Source organism: Lactuca saligna, chromosome 6, assembly GCF_052625555.1.
Source record: "Lactuca saligna cultivar CGN05327 chromosome 6, ASM5262555v1, whole genome shotgun sequence".
NCBI classification, from domain to species: domain Eukaryota; kingdom Viridiplantae; phylum Streptophyta; class Magnoliopsida; order Asterales; family Asteraceae; genus Lactuca; species Lactuca saligna.
In genome coordinates, this window is record NC_136422.1 from 131,637,196 (window position 1) to 131,657,758 (window position 20,563).

The following is a 20,563-nucleotide window of genomic DNA, read 5'->3' on the forward strand; positions in this document are numbered from 1 at the left end:
ATAAAAAAACAGAGATAGCGTTTTGCGAGGGATCAACGACGGGAATAATGTTACTGAGTTTTGTCGCCAATGTCCTAAATAAACACGTTAAGTGACGTATTTGCGACGGATATTCCGTTGCTAAGGCCGTCGCAAGGAATAAGTAATCCGTCGCTAAATCCATCTGTAAGTCATTAGCCACACTTTAACCGCCTATGGAGTATGTCTGCCGATGATCCGTCGCAAACGTTCTTTAGCGACGGATTGGTCCGTCTCTGAAATCCCTGTTTCTAGTAGTGTTATGCAGTTTGTACACATGTTATGGATATTGAGGTAATCAACTTTGGTAGGTTATGAAAGACAACCACCCAAGCAAGAAATGAAAATGAATAAGAAGACAAAGGATGGTTGGAAGATAGAGCGGGAAGAAAGAGAAAAACTGACTCATGTGATGTGGACCAATGGATGGAAGGATGGAAACATGACCACTAATTCCCAATCCTAGTCTTAGGTTTAACTTGTTAGTGGTGAATGGATTCCATAATTTTGACTATGAGATATGAGAATTTGAGTGCACTCATTGATTGTGTATGGTGATTGTAATAGTTGAGTAATTCAAATTGGATTGCATGTATGGATTGCGTGACCAAAAAATCAAATAACTCAAAAAGTCATTGATTGGTGATTAATGGAAGTAAGTATCCTTGTGGATAGAAATTAAACAGCATGAATTTTGTAAAAAGATACTTTACCTGCGTATTGTGTATAGTGATTGCAATAGTTGAATAATTCCAATTAAACTTCATGTATGGATTGCGTGACCAAAAAATCAAATAATTCAAATTAGAATAAAGTAATGGTTCCACCATACCTAATATACTATCTACTGATATAAAATCGTGTATCACTTTAAGAAGTAATCCCATAACTTAGTAATCATAGAATTATGTTCATAAATTCACATTTCTCAATATAAAAACACAACACCCTACCACACTTTTCACCATATTTCCTTCTCATTTTCATTCACTTAATACTTTCATGACAAAAAAAAAATGTGGAGATTAAAGATAGCAGAAAGAGGCAATGATCCGTATCTCTATTCCACAAACAACTTTATTGGGAGACAAATATGGGAGTTTGACCCGAACCATGGAACCCCAGAAGACCGAGCCGCGGTCAAACAGGCTCAAACCGAGTTCTGGAACCATCGACACCGGGTCAAGCCGAGTAGTGACATCCTTTGGCGCATGCAGGTTGAACAAAAATTTAAACTCATTGATATTTGTTTAATTGTTTATAAAATATGCGGATAATATTTATTTATATAATGTGTAGTTTTTGAAAGAGAAGGAATTCAAACAAACGATACCTCAGGTGAAAATAGAGGATTCTGAAGAGATATCGTGTGAAAAAGCTACAACCACACTGAAGAGGTGTGTCAGCTTTTTCGCAGCCTTGCAGGCCAGTGATGGTCACTGGCCTGCTGAAAATGCAGGCCCACTGTATTTCATACAACCGTTGGTTATCTGTCTGTATATTACCGGTCATCTTGACATTGTTTTTCGAGAAGAATACCGTAAAGAAATTCTACGGTATTTATATTGCCATCAGGTACAACTATTTTTAAATCGGAACGTATGCAAGAAATAACAATGTACTTTCATTAGCATATTGTATTTCCATTTTTTTTTGATTAAGACATCTACTTAAGAAGAAATGAAACTATGATGATATAACAAGCAAATCAATAGAAGTACATTACTATTGCTTATAGAATGAAGATGCGGGATGGGGGTTTCACATAGAAGGACATAGCACGATGTTTGGAACTACTTTAAGTTACATTTGCATGCGGCTTTTGGGAGAAGGTCTGGATGGTGGTCTGAATGGGGCATGCACCAAAGCCCGCAAATGGATCTTGGATCATGGCAGTGTCACCACTATCCCATCGTGGGGTAAAACATGGCTTTCTGTAAGATATTTAAGTTTTTCTTTTTTCTTTTTGTATATATATTATATATTCTTTAGTTTCTATACATATGTAACAAACTTATACAATATTATTTGTTTTAGATACTTGGTGTGTGCGAGTGGGCAGGAACTAACCCTATGCCTCCAGAGTTCTGGATCCTCCCTTCTTTTCTTCCTATGTATCCAGGTTAGTGAATAGTGAATACTGTCTGTTTCTTTTTGACTTATTGGGCTTAATGGGCTTGGCTTAATGGACAAATGCAGCGAAACTATGGTGCTATTGTCGGCTTGTATACATGCCAATGTCGTATCTCTATGGAAAAAGATTTGTAGGTCCTATCACTCCTTTGATTCTACAACTTAGAGATGAACTTTACTCACAACCCTACAATGAAATCAATTGGAAGAGTATAAGGCATTTGTGTGCAAAGGTGGCATTTTTTACTATTTATAAAAAGTTTAGTTTGCGTAATACTTACTTACCCTTTTGCAGAAACTTATTATTTCAGGAAGATTTATACTATCCTCATCCGTTGCTACAAGATTTAATGTGGGATAGTTTATATATTTGCACTGAGCCTTTATTAAATCGTTGGCCATTTAATAAATTAAGAAAGAAAGCATTGGAGACAACAATGAAACATATCCATTATGAAGATGAGAATAGTCGATATATCACCATTGGTTCAGTTGTAAAGGTTACATAATCTCATAATCTAAATATCTAATAGCTCAATTATATTTGAAAAATCTACTCAATTATTTCAAACTACAATCCTTTATGTAGGCGTTGTGTATGCTTGCATGTTGGGTTGAAGATCCAAATGGTGCTTGTTTCAAAAAGCATCTTGCAAGAATCCCTGATTATCTCTGGGTTGCTGAAGATGGAATGAAAATGCAGGTTATATAAAAATCTAAACATAATAAATTTTATAATTCTAGAAATTGATTGTTATAAATTTGAAACAGAGTTTTGGAAGTCAAGGGTGGGATGCTAGTTTATCCATCCAAGCTTTATTAGCTACTGATCTTACAGAAGAAATTGGGACTACTTTGATGAAAGGACATGAATTTATTAAAGCTTCACAGGTCTTTAAAACTCTTAAAAAACATTTTTTACTTTTTTCTACTGGATTGTTTAATCATTATTTATTGTTTTAGGTTAAAGATAATCCTTCTGGAGAATTTAAGAAAATGCACAGACATATTTCAAAAGGGTCGTGGACTTTTTCAGATCAAGATCATGGATGGCAAGGTTCAGACACTACTGCTGAAGCATTGAAGGTATGATGTGAGAAGCCCATAATCGTAATTTAATAAATCGCGTTTGTTCTTATGGTCAAATTACTGTTTTGCCCCCAGTGTTGTCTCCTACTCTCAACAATGCCACCGGAAATTGTTGGTGAAAAAATGAAACCAGAGAAACTGCAAGATGCTGTCAACATAATACTTTCTCTACAGGTCTATTTCATTCCTAAAATAAAAATAGACACAAATATCTGGATTCTTCAATACACATTTTAATTTAATTTCTAAACATTTTAACTTGATTGTGACGATAATATTATAGAGCAAAAATGGTGGGGTGGCATCATGGGAACCATCAGGATCATCAGAATGGTTGGAGGTATTTTAACAAAATATATATATATATATATATATATATATATATATATATATATATATATATATATATATATATATATATATATATATATATTGTTAAGTTACAAAAGATTTGATTTTATATTTTATACTCCTTCATCATAGATTTTCAATCCTACGGAGTTCTTTGCTCACATTGTCATTGAACACGAGTAAGATTACTACATACGTTACCATTTCAATATCTTATTTTAAACTACTATGTCTTTGTATTAACAAAGACGTAAATGACCATTTTACCCTTCAAGAGACTTACAAAATGTCTTGACTAGGTATGTTGAGTGCACATCATCAGCAATGCAAGCACTAGTTTTGTTTAAAAAGTTATACCCTCAACATAGAAGAAAAGAAATAGAAGGTTTCCTTACTTGGAGAAAATACAAATGCAAGAGGGATCATGGTTTGTTTTTTGTTTTTGTTTTTTTCTTTTTTGTTTTTTAATTAAAATCAACTTTTTTGTAGTTTTTAACAGATGAGGGAATTTGTGTATATTAGGTATGGAAACTGGGGTGTGTGTTTTACATATGGTACTTGGTTTGCTCTTGGAGGATTGACAGCTGTCAATAAAACATTTGAAAATTGTCACTCAATTCGAAAAGCTGTCAAATTTTTACTTGAAACACAGCTTGAAGATGGTGGTTGGGGTGAAAGCTACAAATCATGTCCAGAAAAGGTAATAATTCAATGAGAATATGAGATAAAAACTTGTTTTAAAAAATAATAATAATAATAAAATGAATAATCTTTTTGTTGCTTTATAAACAGAAATACATACCCCTTGAAGGAGGCAGATCTAACTTGGTGCATACTGCATGGGCTATGATGGGATTGATTCATTCTCAACAGGTCACTTTTTTATTTTTATTCTAAATTCTAAATTCCAAATTCAATTATAATATTCATTTTCTTTTGTAGTTTGTAATACATTAATTAATTTGTTCAAAACATATATATAGATGGAAACAGATTCAACACCCCTACACAAAGCAGCTAAGTTATTGATCAATTCCCAGTTAGAAAACGGTGATTTTCCACAACAGGTAACAAAAAAAAAAGTTGAATCAAGTAAAATTAAACGAAAAAAAAAAAAAAAAGATGTTACATTTATCGTTTTTGTTTACATAATACAGGAAATAACTGGAGTCTTTATGAAGAACTGCATGTTGCACTATGCATTGTACAGGAATATATACCCAATGTGGGCCCTAGCTGATTATCGCAAGAAGGTGTTGCTAATTGCTAAAGATATAAAGAAATAAAACTGAAAAAGTTTTGATGTAATGAAACTTGTAACATATTAAGATTGTTTAAAATTAATGTAGCTTTCAGTGTTTGGATAATAAACACATGCAATGAAAATTGAGAAAGCAGATACAAAAGCTGAAATAAAAGTAATCATAGAGACAATTTTTGTATGTTCCACAATTCCTGAAGGTACTTCCCATAAAATAGAAGCAACATTTGATGACGTAAGACTGACATCATTGTCATTGGTTGAAATTAAACAGCTTTTGTTATGTGGGTCCCCTTCAATAGTGCATTGTAGAAACAAATCAGGAGACCCAAATTCGATTCTTGTATAACCATATTCACCCAAAGGCTGAAAAAAAAAATAAAAAAAATAAATGTAATTCAATCAATTGATGTAAAAAAACACAAATGTGTTTAGAATTTTAGATTCACATACTGCATAACGCGCATGTAATGGAAGCTGAATCTTGAGATCCCAATTGTTCTTGTTTTTAGGGTTCAAATCCATGTGAATTTCAATAATTGACCGATTTGCCCTTATGGTAGGTGATTCTAGATCAGTGTCCCCGAATGCAGAAGCATCAGTAAACACTGCAAAAAAAGAAGAGAAAAAGAACATGGTTTAGCTTTTTGAGTACAAGAGTTAGTTGAAGGGTATGAGTGTAATTTACCACCACGTTGAGTAAGATGTTGAAGCTCGAATGGGTCAGCGAATACTCCAGAGGGGAGTCTTTCAATAACTATGGCATTACAGGAGAGTGATGGGAGATTAGATGAAATTTCTTGATGGATTTTGATTTTAATGGAAGAAGTTAGACGCCTGTGAGAACCTTCACCGATTAAATTTCGCCCTAAAAGTGATAGTTTTGGGATGAAATTGTGTTTAGTTTGAAGCATTTCACAGGATCCATGAGGGAGGTTATTGGTTATGAAATCTTGGAAAAGGTGATCGATTATGGTGTTGTGTTTATGAAAGTATGCTTCTGTGATGTATCTATGGCTTCCCAACTGATAAAGAGGAGCAATTAAAGACGAATTATATATGAAAATGGAAGGAAATAGAATTCTCTCACCTCAGAAGAATATGAAGAGGAATGTGTGGAATCGATAATACCAACAAGCAGAGACAATACGATTCCCAATTTCAGATGATAGTCCATGAAACAACTGGAAGCAGAGATAATATCAGATGAACAGATAAATCTACTTTGAAGAAAAATCGCTGAGTGTTGATAATTGCTTGAAAGGCATCCAATTTATTGAATTCAATGAGTAGTGAACAGGCAATTCATCGAACACCTTGAACGCGTTATTCAAAACCCCCGTCAAACCAATCGATTTTTCTCTTCAGATGAATAACGAGAAATTATTTCGGAAACGGGAGAGTGATCAGATTTACCTGGAAGTGCAAACTAGTTTCTTTGATTTAGGGTACAAGTATGAATCTTCTTCAAACCTGAAATAAGAAAGATGCTTTTATTCATTTTACTCCTTACAACCGATGGAAAACAAAAGTCAAGAACAAAATCAACCGACCTTCATTTTGTATATTGGCGTGTGAAGAAGATCAAGATGTAGAAAGGAGATGGGCTGATGAGTGATGGAGTTCTTATTTTAGGATCATAGCAAAAGGAGAGTAGCAGACCCTTTAGATTTATTTAATGTGAAGATGGAACCCCTCTGGTTCTAGGAAATGACGCATTAGCCATCATTTTGGTAATTTATGACATTTCTAACTTATAAAGTTAAATATAAAGAAATGTATGTTAGAAATAAGTGAAATAATACTTTGGGATCCCTAATAATTTTTATACTATATTTAAAAGGTTAATATTAAACATTATATTATTTTGAAGAGAAAAAAAAAATCAAATAATAGAAAATTAGCTCATTCATCAAAATAGTCGTCAATTTCACACATGTCGTCCCTAAAATTCATGCTTCAAGTACCCTAAAATTCATGCTTCAAGTATTATGTGGTCTTTTTGCAGATGAAATGATGTCATCTATGAAAATATCATAAAATTGTCCATTTTCATTCAATCTTTACGAGAGTAATTTCTTTGGAAACTTTATTATTCATGAAGTACAAAACACACATATTATTTCATGATAACTCATATATTTATTTAGGGACCATTACATAAATTGAACTGAGGAACAAAACAAAATAAACAGAATTAACAAAAAAAGACAAGGGCTCTTTAGTCTTTACATTTCTCTCTTGACCACCTTATATTCCCTCTTTAGCATCCTTCCTCTTTCTTGAACACATGAACCTTTGCTTATATATACCGATAAATAATGAAGAGAATTAATAATAATTTGTTTTCTTAGTTTATTAATGTAACTTATTCTTTATATATATACACATTGAAATGACTGATTTGCCCACTTAGATGCCTTTGAGAACGAGCTTGCGATAATCAGCAAGAGCCCACATCGGGTATATATTCCTGTATAGAGCATAGTGCAGCATGCAGTTCTTCATGAACACTCCAGCTATTTCCTGAAAAAAAAGTAACGTAACACTTGTTTTCATCATTTACTGCTATTTTCCCATTTTTTAAATTTAATTTAACTTCATTTTTTTGTCACCTGTTGTGGAAAATCACCATTTTCCAACTGGGAATTGATCAATAACTTGGCTGCTTTGTGTAAAGGTGTCACATCTCTCTCCATCTATATATTTTAAACAAATCCATTCAAATATTACAAACTACATACATAAAAAAACGAACATTATAATTATATATAGAATTAAAAACACACACACACACAAAAAAAAAAAAAAAAACTAACCTGTCTAGAATGAATCAACCCCATCATAGCCCATGCAGTATGTACCAAATTCGATCGACCTCCTTCAAGGGGTACGTATTTCTATTCATTCATCAACAAATGATTATTTAACTTATCGTATTATGTTATCATTATTATTATTCTTGAAACAACTTTATGTTACGTGATTATGATTTATACATCAACTTTAGTGTTACCTTTTCAGGACATGATTTATAGCTTTCTCCCCAACCACCATCTTCCAACTGAGTTTCAAGTAAAAATTTAACACCTTTTCGAATTGCGTGACAATTTTCAAATGTCTTATTGACAGCTGTCAATCCTCCAAGAGCAAACCAAGTACCATATGTAAAACACACACCCCAATTTCCATACCTAATTAACACTACCCATAAGTTTCTCATGTTTAAAACAAAGAAAATAAGTCTTATTATAATGAAAAAAACACAAAAAACAAAAACAAACCATGATCCATCTTGCATTTGTATTTTCTCCAAGTATCCACTTGCATGTGTAAGGAAAGTCTCTATCTCTTTCCTTCTATGTCCAGGGTATAACTTCTTAAACAAAACGAGTGCTTGGATTGCTGATGATGTGCACTCAACATACCTAGTTAAGACATTTCGTAAGGGTAAAATTGTCATTTACTTTCATTCAGTTTAGAAAAGAAACAATCTTACTCATGCTCAATGACAATGTCAGCAAAGAACTCTGTAGGATTCAGAATCTCCAACCATTCTGATGATCCAGCTGGTTCCCATGCAGCTAGCCCACCGTTTTTGCTCTATATCATCATCAAGATCAAATTAATTTATTATTAAAATGATTTTATTTTAATTAGTTTCCAAGAAATGGAAATAAGATCAAATATGTATATGTACACTAACCTGTAACGAAAGTATTACATTGACAGCATCATTCAGTTGCTCAGGTTTCATTTTTTCACCAACAATTTCTGGTGGCATTGTTGAGAATAGTAGACAACACTGAGGACAAGATAGTAATTTGATTATAACTAAGAGTTAAGACAACCCTTTTGAATATTTTCAATTTTGGACATCTAGAAATATTGTATTACACCTTTAATCCTTCAGCAGTACAATCAGAAACTTGCCATCCATGATCTTGATCTGAGAAAGTCCATGACCCTTTAGAGATATGTCTATGCATGCTTTTAAAGTCTCCAGAAGGATTATCTTTAACCTAAAACAAGAATTAAAGAATAAGTAATCAAGTAAAAAAGTTACAAAAATGTGTTATGAGTTTTAATTAGAAACCTGTGAAGCTTTAATGAATTCATGTCCTTTCATTAAAGTCGAACCGATTTCTTCTGTAAGATCAGCAGCCAGTAGAGCTTGAATGGCAAAACCAGCATCCCATTCTTGGCTACCAAAGCTCTATTTCATATAAATTATAACAATCAACTTTTAGAATTATAAAAATTATGTTTTTTTTTTAAAGTTGGATTTTAATTTTATATAACCTGCATTTTCATTCCATCTTCAGCAACCCAAAGATAATCCGGGATTCTTGCAAGATGTTTTTTGAAACAAACACCATTTGGATCTTCAACCCAGCATGCAAGCATACACAACGCCTATACACAAAGGTGAAATATTTAGCACTTGTCTTTCTCAATCCTTCTTTCTATTTATGTGTATCATAGTATCCTACTTTCATTCTTAGTATTACAATATTTTTCCTTATAAAGAAAGCATTGTTGTTTGATTATTCTTATTGTGTATGTATGTGGTGGTGTGTGGTTGATTAAGTTGTTAGATTAACTGACCTTTTCCACTGAACCAATTGTGATATATCGGCTATTTTCATCTTCATAATGGATATGATTCATTGTTGTATCAAGTGCTTTCTGTCTCAATTTATTTAATGGCCAACGATTTAGTAAAGGCTCTGTGAAAATGTTGAGACTATCCCACATTAAATCTTGTAGTAATGGATGAGGATAGTATAAATCTTCCTGAAATCATAAGTTAGATGAATACTTTAGGCTTATAATTAGAAAATCAGGCAAGCATTTTGGAAACAAAATGTAATAGAAAGAAATGAAAGTAGGGGGTGCTATAATACACAAATAAATAAAAGTACATTTGCTATTTCTTTCATATATTTGTAGTAAAAATTTCACCTTTGCACACAAATGCCTTATACTCTTCCAGTTGATTTCATTGTAGGGTTGTAAGTAAAGTTCATCTCTAAGTTGTAGAATTAAAGGAGTAATGGGACCCACAAATCTTTTTCCATAGAGATACGACATCGGCATGTATACCAGCCGACAATAGCACCACATCTTCGCTGCATTTATATTAAAAGTTAAAAATATATATAGTATTAGTTTTATATAAATAACTAAATATACAAGAAACAAGATTGCGAATCTACCTTATATCTGAATGAATCAGGTCATATATGATGTATCCATTAAGCCTATTAAGTCAGAAGAAGTCAGACACTAACCTGGATACATTGGAAGAAAAGAGGGAAGGAGCCAGAACTCCGGTGGCATAGGGTTGGTTCCTGCCCACTCGCACACACCAAGTATCTAAAACAAATAATATTTTTATAAGTTTGTAACATATATATATAGAAACTAAAGAATATATAAATATTAAATATACATACAAAATGAAAAAAGAAAAACTTAAATATCTTACAGAAAGCCATGTTTTGCCCCACGATGGGATGGTGGTGACAGTGCCATGATCCAAGATCCATTTGCGGGCTTTGGTGCATGCCCCATTCAGACCACCATCCAGACCTTCACCCAAAAGCCGCATGCAAATGTAACTTAAAGTTGTCCCAAACATCGTGCTATGTCCCTCTATGTGAAATCCCCATCCGCCATCTTCATTCTGTCAATTCCATATATACATTTTAGAATTGAAAAGAGGTAATTAAATGAAATAAATAGCAACATTGTAGTTTTATAAATTTGCCTAGTTTATGATCATCATCCAAATGAAAAACAGTTTCCACTGCTATATAATTAGGGTGATTTTGTAAAGTATAATGTATTAATTCCAAAATGAAATGCTATTTATAAAATAGATTTTTCACGGTATAATGCTCTAAGAAGAAAAAATTGAAAAGAAACTGCTTTAACGCAAAAGGAAATGAAGGTATACATTGCTAATTCTTACATTTGATCCAATTTAAAAAAAAAAAAAAAAAAAACATACCTGATGACAATATAAATACCGTAGAATTTCTTTTCGATATTCTTCGGGGAAAACAACATTAAGATGACCAGTAATATACAAACAGATAACCAACGGCTGCATGAAATAGAGTGGGCCCGCATTTTCAGCAGGCCAGTGACCATCACTGGCCTGCAAAGCTGCAAAAAAGCTGACACACCTCCTCAGTGTGGTCGTAGCTTTTTCATATGATATCTCTTCGGAATCTTCTATTTTCACCTGGGCTATTGTCTGTTTGAATTCTTTCTCTTTCAAAAACTACACACATTATATAAATATTATCCACATATTTAGTAAACAATACCAAAACAAGTATTAATGATTTTAGAATTTTCTTTCAACCTGCATGCGCCAAAGGACATCACTACTGGGCTTAACCCGGTGCCGATGGTTCCAGAAATCGGTTCGAGCCTGTTCGACAGCGGCTCGGTCTTCTGGGGTTCCATGGTTCGGGTCAAACTCCCATGTTTGTCTCCCAATAAAGTTGTTTGTGGAAAAGAGATACGGATCATTGCCTCCTTCTGCTGTTTTTAATCTCCACATCTTTTTTTGTTATGAAAGTATCAAGTGATCAATGAAAAAGAAGATAATATGGTGAAAAAGTGTCATGGGTGTAGATGTTTTTATATGATGAGGATTGAAGGTTTATGATGCTAAATTTTGATTTTTGTTGTGAGATTATGGTCCACATGTTGAGTCGTTGTCTTTTTGAGATCACGAGGTCAAACGTAATTAAGTAGATGTTGAAATGATGAATCTTTTTTTAACTTTGGTTAAAATAGGGCATGTGAACAGGGAGGAATATTAATTAGTATGATCGAGGATATTTAAGTAGGAGAGATACTTAAATTAACTAACATGTTTTACATCAGAAAAATGTCTATTTTGTTGAATTTGGTTCAGGTTAATGGTATATGATTTAATTTAGGTATCTCCTACTTGAACCAAATTGAAAAAAAGTAAGATGTGAAATTCTAGAAAAGCAAAATTGTAAAAGAAGATGTAAAAGAAGTTGTCCGATTAAAAAAAGCAAATTAAAAAAAAAAAGTTGTGTAAAATTTGTAAATAATGTTTAGATTAATTCGTAAAAAATAACATTCGTTAAAAATATATAACGAGAATTGTAAAAGTTATTTTAAAAGAAATTGTAAAAAGATTAAAACAAAAACCTAAATTAAAAGATTTTATGTTGTAAAAAAAAAGTTGAAAATTTGTAAAATAATTCATATCAAATTTGTAACAAGATATAATAGTTTATTTAGTGTTTTTCAAGTGTACTTTAGGCTTAAGAAAAATCGATTATAAGTAAATCCAAGATCGAGGATCATAACATAAACAATATTATTTAACCATAATAATGTTTGGCCAAAATTGTTTGTCTTCTTTATGAATTTATTGCCAAGTTTAGAACTTTTGTCCTACAAGTTTTGAGGGTTAATGATCTAGAAAGGTAACGAACTTTGGTATTTATCTACATTTAGGTGATCATGTTTTTTTAGTTCGCATCTGATCATTAAACTTGTTTGACCTGTTCAAATTAGGGTAATATGACCGGTAATTACGGCAATATTACCCTATTATGAACAAGTCAAACAAGTTTATTGATCAAATGTGTACGGAAAAAACATGATTACTTAAATATTAACAAAAACCAAAGTTTCTTACCCGTTTTGGTAATATTAGACAAGAACCGTCTCAGGGACTGTGCACTGGGATCAGGCTCCGACAGTCAATGAACAATTAGATTAGGCTTGGTCTAACCAAGTTCAGTCTCAGCTATTCATGGGCTAGGCTATGTTGCTAGGTCTCTAAAACATATACAACCTAACCCTTTAAGCTTATACAACCTACCCCCTAACTAGTTGGGCCTAAACTGGGTTGACTCAAGACTTAACCATCTCCTCATACACAAAGACGGGACAATCCAATTTCATGTCATATCAATGGATCTTATGACTATTTGCATTGAACATAAAGAACCCAATATTACCAAAATGGGTTAGGAACTTTGGTTTTTGTTCATATTTGGGTAATCATGTTTTTTTCGTACACATTTGACCAGTAACTTGTTTGATGTGTTCATAATAGGGTAATGTTACAGTTAATTATCAGTCATATTAACTTATTTTGAAAAGGTCAAACAAGTTTAATAGTTAAATGTGTATGAAAAAAAAAACACAATTACTTTATTGAGAACAAAGATCAAAGTTTGCTACCTTTCTAGTTCATTAACCCAATTTTTGAATATGATAGTTGAATGCAACACTTTAACGAATTCAAGTTCTTAATGACCAAAATTCCATAGTTCAAGGAACAAAACCGTAAATTTTTTTCAAGAAATCTACCTATCAAAATTTCAATTTGGGTTGGTTTTTAGTTTTTATTTGGAAAATATTCATATGACAAAATAAAAGAATAATAACGATCATTAAAAATGGGTGGTCCGGGCGTGTTTCTTATTATTTTATTTTATTTTTGTGAGGGGACTTGATATCGTATGTATTAATATTTTTTTTGTAATACATAATAATTTTATGTTTTATAAGGTTTAAAACATAAATTGTTTATATGTCAAAAAATCATAACCACCATGATTGATCTTTAATCATGATTTGTTCTTCATCTAATGTCGGACTTAGGTTTAGGAATTCAATTTCCATATTTGGATGTTAGTTATATTTCTTATGATCATATGTTTATATATATATTTTTTCACAAGACAATTATCTATTTACGAAAAAGGATCCGTAAGCTTGCAATGTTACTTTTTCTAACATGAAAATACTTTTTATGACAAAAACCGCATGAATCTTTGGTCGGCAATTCATGAATATACTCAAGCCCATGATTATTCTAAATATTTTTGTTAATATAATATTTTTTTTGGCAAAATTGAAAAAAAAAATCAAAATCAGCTAGAATAGATACTTATAAAATATAAACAGACTAATTTTCATTAGAAATGGTTAATATGTATGATTTTTAAAGTCTTATGTCCAAGATTCAAAATAAAACCCAACAAAGAAAATCTCTTTGAACTTCCATGCATTAAAAATGTTAAGGATGTACGGTGTGAGCCTCTCAATATAGTTGAGATGTTGACTTGGACAAACTCAATAGTGAGAGGGTCGAGGAACATCACTCAATCATGTTGTGTTGAGGTTGTGTTTGGCGCACCACAACTAGCTGATAAATTAGCTTATTTTTTGAGTTTTTTTATGTTGTCATATTTGGTAAGCAAAAAGTAGCTGATAAGCTAGCTTTTTGAAAAACTATTTAGATTAGCTTTTTATGAGCTTTTTTTAAATTTTACAAATACACCACTTAATTAATTATAAAAACACTTATGCTTACATGTCATTTTATATAATTTTATATATTTCAGCTAGCTTTTCAACTAGTTTTACCAAACGTTATTTTTTATCAGCTAGCTTTTCAGTTATCAGCTAACTTTTTATTTAACAGCTAGCTTTTCAGCCATCATCTAGCTTTTCAACTAACAGTTAGTTTTTCAGCTAGTCCGCCAAACATAACCTAAGCCTCATTGCAATCTCAACGTATATCTTAACGTGTGAATTCAAATCATATGATCGCTTGGAAAGGTCAAATTGGAATAATAATAAAAATTCCTTGCTAGAGGAGGGTTACCTATTTTAATATATTTGCCGTTTCCAAAAAAATATATCCTAATCCTAGCTAATAAATGAATATTTTTTTGTCATATGTCCTCTTTTACTTTAATTTGCCACATGCTAATTTCTTATAATTTTGAACTAATTATTTTCCGTTTGTCATTTTTTTTTGTGTTTTTCAATTTTAATAAAATGATAACTAACAATACTAATTATATTTAATACTATATAAATGAATAGATTCAATTTATAGTTTTTTCCCTGATTTTTCTCTGCTTTCCATTTCCTTTCGGCACACAATCCCCTTTTATCTTCCTCAGTATTGGAAACTAAATCACATGTGAATAATACTAATACTAATTCAAAATTTGAATATTCAAATCCATGTAGTCGACTAAAAACTCTTTCAGATTATCACTTACCTCTCTGTTTCTGCTACAAATTGGTCTGGAGCTTAAAAGTATTAGCCTATATGACGTTGTGATCATGGTGTTGTCTGGTCCCTTTTTATGATTCCAGAATTTCAAATCTTAGCCTATCATCCAAAACAACAGAGAGGCATACGAGGTTCTAGATTGTCACAGAACACATGTGAACACTCACTTGATGATTTTTAGATTTGAAAATTTTCGGTTCAAATTTATCTCTTGATACATAACAATAATTGGAGTAGAAGGCTTTAAAAGCTTTTGTTTCTTGATTTCTTATAAATATTTCATTGGTTTGATAGTTAATACATATACGCCATAATGAAATTTTTTAAAGAGTGGTCAGCATATATGGTCTAGGGATGGATGTTATGAATGTAATTATGGTGATTAATTGGCTTTCTAAGGGTAGTTTATGTTTTCTTTTACTTGGTTGTTTTGATTTTGGTGGTTGTACATTTGATCTTTGAAGTGTTATCAAATTGTTTCATATGGGAGAGTTACATATATACATAGTTTATTGTGGATCATCTTATTACATTAAAATAAATATTTTTCATATATAAATTTGGTGGTTCATATAAGTACACGCACAATAGCCTATTTGGGAGGTAGAGTTAGCCATTTAGGGAGTTACAAAGGAGATTTTGACATTAATATTTTTTCATATTTGATGATTTCGTATAATTTTGTTTAATTTTACATATCAAAGCACTTTAATTTTACATATCAAAGCACCGTTCTTTAAAAGTATGTTACATCCATGAATATGATATTTAACATTTCCATGTCACATGAGTTTTGTTTTACATCATTGTATACACACAACCATAAATAAACAGGCATGCACAACACTTTTTGTATATGTGTATGTGTTGTGTCCGATTGCTTAAATAAATAAGTATAGTTTTAATACTGTTTTTATAAGGTTAGTGTAGATTGAATTAGATATGTATTCATCTTTTAGTTTGCATTTTTTTGAAAGTTTACTTTAATAAAATATTTAATGTTTACATTATGATATTCAACATAATTATTTAAATACGTCAATAGTATTTTTATTGGTATAGATTGATGTAATTAGTTATTCATCATTTCGTTTGTATTTATTTCAAAATTTTACATTAAAAAATGTTTAATACTTAAATATTTGATGTTTAACTATTTTTAATCAACCTGTATAGTACACGAGTCTTACACACCTAGTGCGCGTATGTATATATATATATATATATATATATATATATATATATATATATATATATATATATATATATATAACACAATACACATTCATTTTTTACACACAACTCTTATATTTTTATACAAATGTTCGAATTCTTTTTATTATGCATCTATTTGACTTGTCTTCGGATGATAATGATATGTTCATCATCGTAATGTATAAGTACTAAACTAATGAGTACTAGAAGAAAATGTAGCTCCTCTACTAACTAGAAAAACGTGAGGTTAAACAAAAATCATGAGGAGGGACACAAACATCTATATCATGATTACTTTGTGGAAAATAATTTCAAAAAAGGTTTCGTTTGAGTAGAAATGTGTTTATTCGAATAGTCAACGTCTTGGAAATCAGGTTTCATTTCTTTCATATTTATATATGTTAAATATTTTTATGCAAAATAAATACATATTTTTACATATTGAATATATGTTTACGTATAGCTTTTTTGAATTGAGATATGATGCTAGAGGTAGGCGATGATTCACAAGATTGTAGAAATAATTTGCGTCAATTCGGCTAATGGTTTACAAGGAGTCACCCAATTCTATTAACAATTATATGAGAATGTCTGAAATAACTACAAGAGAAAATCTGTATACATTGTCAAAAAGTGGTGTTGAAACATTAGGTGGCGTTTATTTGTTGAAGCATTCGTTGAATTATATACAGCTATACACGACACATAAAGAGAGACATGGTTTTCCTGGTATGGTTGGAAGCATTGATTTCATACATTGATATTGGGGAATTATCCACATGCATAGAGGGGGCAATTTGCAAGTGGTCATCATAAAATGCCTTTATTGGTATTATAGGTTGATGGTTCCCAAGATTTGTGGATTTGACATGTTTTTTTTGGGGGTTGTAGATTCCAACAATGACATTGATGTTCTTGATCGATCACCAATATTCAATGATATTTTGTCAGGAAAGGCATCAAATTCTCTTTTCTGAGTGAATGGATACAAATATAAGTTTGGGTATTACATTTTAAATAGAATATATCCTAGGTATTCCGTATTCATAAAGGCATTCTGACACCCTGTGAACCAAGAGAAAATTTATTCAAGATAAGTCAAGAAGAAAATCGTAAAGATGTGGAATCAGACAAAATTACTAATGTAGCCAAAATTGCTAAAGTGTTTCACTTGATAGCCAAAAATAGTCAACCAAACCGTAGACGAGATTAAGTTACCTACAATTTAGACTAATAGTTATGGTTTCGAGAGTTTCAGAGGGTATTAATGTAACGCCCTAGTTTTCATATCAAGTACACCCTAAAATTTTCGTTTCTCGTTTAAAATTTATAGGTACTTTTGGTGTACACTAGCACTCTGGTATACAAAAAGTTATCATAAAGATTGTATTGGTCTCAAGTACAAGATTGAGCTGAACGTCACAATAATCTACCTGCAAAATAATCATCACAAAAAACGTAAGCCTCATGGTATAGTGAACAACAACTACAATAACATAATCACATAAATCACATATATCATAATCAAGTAATCATCACTAATATGTAACAAATAAGTTACAACATTTAGTGGTATTCTTATATCCTCTTATCAATTCTAATAATAATCACTTTCTTAATAATGATCTATTACTCAATAATGATCTCTCTCTCTCTCCTTCTCCCTCTCTCGGTTATAATCTCTCTTTTTCTCTTTATGATATCAACTCTCATTTGTAATCAATCTTTCTATCGTGATCAATCTCTCAAGAGAAATTAAATAGGGTTGTGCTATAAGTACCCTCATTAACCATTTTACCCCCTTAAAATCAATAAAATTAAAATTTTGACATTTGAGTTAACATTTTTTTTTCTTTTTTGTCTTTTGTTGCTTTTTTTTGTTTTGTTTTTTAACTCTTTTTAAATTTATATTATTATTATTATTATTATTATTATTATTATTATTATTATTGTTATAAATTTCGTACAAAATTTTAACATCCGAACGACAATATAAATTCGAACAGCTATATAAAATTGGTTTTTAAATATTTTTTTTATATTTTAATATTAATATTATTGTTGTTACAAATTTCGAGCAACATTTTATAAATCAGACATTATAAATTCGAATTGTTATATAAAAATCAGAAACTTTGTATAGTGCTCGACTAAATGTTTTCAATCCGTATAAAGCACCACACAATTGGAATATCTTACCAATTAATATCCATAATTAATAGGGACAAACTTTGCTTTTGTTCCGATTTTATATAGTCGTTCAAATTTATAATGTTCGATTTATAAAATGTCGTTTGTAATTTTTAATAATAATAAAAATAAAAATATTAATATTAAAATATAAAAAAATATTTAAAAACCGATTTTATATAACCGTTCGAATTTATAATATCGTCCGAATGCTAAAATTATATGCAGAATTTATAACAACAATAATACTAAAATATAATAATAATAATAATAATAATAATAATAATAATAATAATAATAAAAAGAATTAAAAATAACAAAAAAACAAAATAGGAAAAAAACAACAAAAGACAAAAAATAAAATCAGAATGGTGGAATTGGAAAATGAGGGTGGTACTTACAGCATATCCAACCCACTTCCATTCTCTATTATTTCTTCATTTCTTGCCCCATTCCTCTCCAATCTTACCCCATTTCTTCCCTCATTTTGGAGGAAATGAATAGTATAAAATCATATTTGGTGTTATACTATTCATTTCCCCCAAAATGGGGATGAACTTTAGGTTATCAGTTTTAGTCACTTTTTATATATTTATAAATTTTTGGTTTTTTACCTACTAATTATTATTTAAATGTGATATTTAATACTTATAATATTGTGTTATATATTAAATTATATTGATTAATTATACATATAAATTTTCATATTAAAATTTAAATACATATTGAAATTTTAAAACACAATAATGTATTTTACAAAGGCTTATAATTACGTATTATAAATATAATATTATTTATTTAATATTATTGTAATGAAAAAAATATAGATTATGTATTTGTTAAAACCAAATTAATAGAAGGGGTGTATTTAACAATTTATATAAGTTAAAAGAATGGAATATACTTTTTGGAGGTAAAAATAGAGTAAAAAATGGAGTAAGGTTGGAGATGAAACAATATTTATCCCATTTTTTACTCCATTTTTCAGGAAAAAAATGGAAGTGGGTTGGAGATGGTCTTATAGAAAATCCCACTAAATATCCTCCTACAATATCTTCCTACTATCCTCCTACCCATGTTAAATGATGCCATGTGTCACATTTAATTTTTCTTAATAATATTTTAATCCACTTGTCACCATTTACTATGGCCATGTGTCACATTTAATTTTTCTTAATAATATTTTAATCCACTTGTCACCATTTACTATGAGGATAAGTAAGAGGAAATTATAGGATGATATTGCATAACACAAGAGAGTAACCCCAACCCCTACTTGTTGCTCAATTGTAGAACAAGCGAAAGACGAAGCTCTAAAAGACAATCCAGATGCATTATAATGGTGATTGGTGTTCGGGCTTCCATTCTTGATGGTGAAGATGAAGCAAATGTTAATGTAAAATATGACATCCCCATTTTCACGGCCAGAACAGACTGATTTTATTTATGCTTTTTATAAAAATCAGAGTAACTTTTTTTAATAAAAATGTTGCGGAATTTGTTCCAAGTAAAACATGATAAATACGTTATCAAGGCATTTCCGAAGAAAAGTATTTTTATTCATTTTAAAACATTTGGGATGTCATCGTCAATACATAAACAAAACTTACATTCATTATCACTAGTGATTTATATCTCCTTAATCTCTCAGTGTAATGTGACTTCATATCAACACCTGTGATATAAATAATTTGAGTGGGTCAGGTTGGAAAACCTGGTGAGTACATAAGATTTTCAACCCACAATAATATAATTATTATGTTTCATCATCAAACAATTATCTAAATTACCCATCCCTAATATCTTCTTTATTCTTAAGGGTCTACCCTAAGAATTATTTATCCTATATTCCTTCAAACCGAAGTCCATTGCTTCTAGGGTTTATACGAAAGACACTAAGTCCATAGCTGTCAATGCTCATTCATAAAGCACTAATTCCATAGCTACTAAAGTTCATTCATCGGGTACTAAATCCATAGCTACCAGTGTTTATCTAATAGGTACTAAGTCATACCTAACAACGTTTATCTAACAGGTACTAAGTCCATAGCTACCAACATATATCTAAGAGGTAATAAGTCCATAGCTACTAACGTTTATCCAATAGACACTAAGTCCATAGCTGCTGATGTTATTTATTAGACACTAAGTCTATAGCTATCAATGTTCACTCATATCATCCTTCATCTCTCATCATTCATCTA

General features: G+C 30.8%; 2 protein-coding genes and 1 pseudogene across 5 annotated transcripts; 1 reads left to right on the forward strand and 2 right to left on the reverse strand.

Moving 5' to 3' along the window:
- Positions 1-1,000: 1,000 nt before the first annotated feature.
- LOC145001708 (beta-amyrin synthase 2-like) lies at positions 1,001-4,907 on the forward strand (annotated as a pseudogene). Its single transcript, XR_013661694.1, has 17 exons — positions 1,001-1,235; positions 1,318-1,593; positions 1,757-1,954; positions 2,056-2,140; positions 2,218-2,384; positions 2,463-2,651; positions 2,741-2,854; positions 2,923-3,042; positions 3,115-3,237; positions 3,316-3,414; positions 3,524-3,580; positions 3,724-3,770; positions 3,891-4,018; positions 4,114-4,291; positions 4,384-4,464; positions 4,575-4,658; positions 4,749-4,907. The product of XR_013661694.1 is annotated as a beta-amyrin synthase 2-like (transcript).
- On the reverse strand, positions 4,889-6,529 carry LOC145001709 (phosphatidylinositol-glycan biosynthesis class X-like protein). Of its 3 annotated transcripts, none has more exons than XM_078961057.1 (6): positions 6,406-6,529; positions 6,269-6,325; positions 5,943-6,036; positions 5,544-5,877; positions 5,306-5,460; positions 4,889-5,218 (listed from the first exon to the last, which is right to left on the reverse strand). In XM_078961057.1, the coding sequence occupies exons 3-6, from the start codon at positions 6,027-6,029 to the stop codon at positions 4,916-4,918; spliced, it is 879 nt and encodes a 292-aa protein (XP_078817183.1). In that variant the 5' UTR covers positions 6,030-6,036; positions 6,269-6,325; positions 6,406-6,529; the 3' UTR covers positions 4,889-4,915. The 3 variants fall into 3 exon arrangements, with proteins under 3 accessions (XP_078817183.1, XP_078817180.1, XP_078817181.1); XM_078961054.1 differs by having other exon boundaries at positions 5,541-5,877; positions 6,406-6,528; XM_078961055.1 differs by having other exon boundaries at positions 5,541-5,877; positions 5,943-6,168; positions 6,406-6,528.
- A 427-nt stretch (positions 6,530-6,956) lies between these two features.
- Positions 6,957-11,495, reverse strand: LOC145001707 (beta-amyrin synthase 2-like). The gene is made up of 16 exons (XM_078961053.1): positions 11,229-11,495; positions 10,869-11,144; positions 10,344-10,541; positions 10,147-10,231; positions 9,818-9,984; positions 9,461-9,649; positions 9,155-9,268; positions 8,949-9,068; positions 8,752-8,874; positions 8,559-8,657; positions 8,352-8,455; positions 8,137-8,280; positions 7,869-8,046; positions 7,672-7,752; positions 7,468-7,551; positions 6,957-7,378 (listed from the first exon to the last, which is right to left on the reverse strand). The coding sequence occupies exons 1-16, from the start codon at positions 11,427-11,429 to the stop codon at positions 7,265-7,267; spliced, it is 2,277 nt and encodes a 758-aa protein (XP_078817179.1). The 5' UTR covers positions 11,430-11,495; the 3' UTR covers positions 6,957-7,264.
- Positions 11,496-20,563: the final 9,068 nt, after the last annotated feature.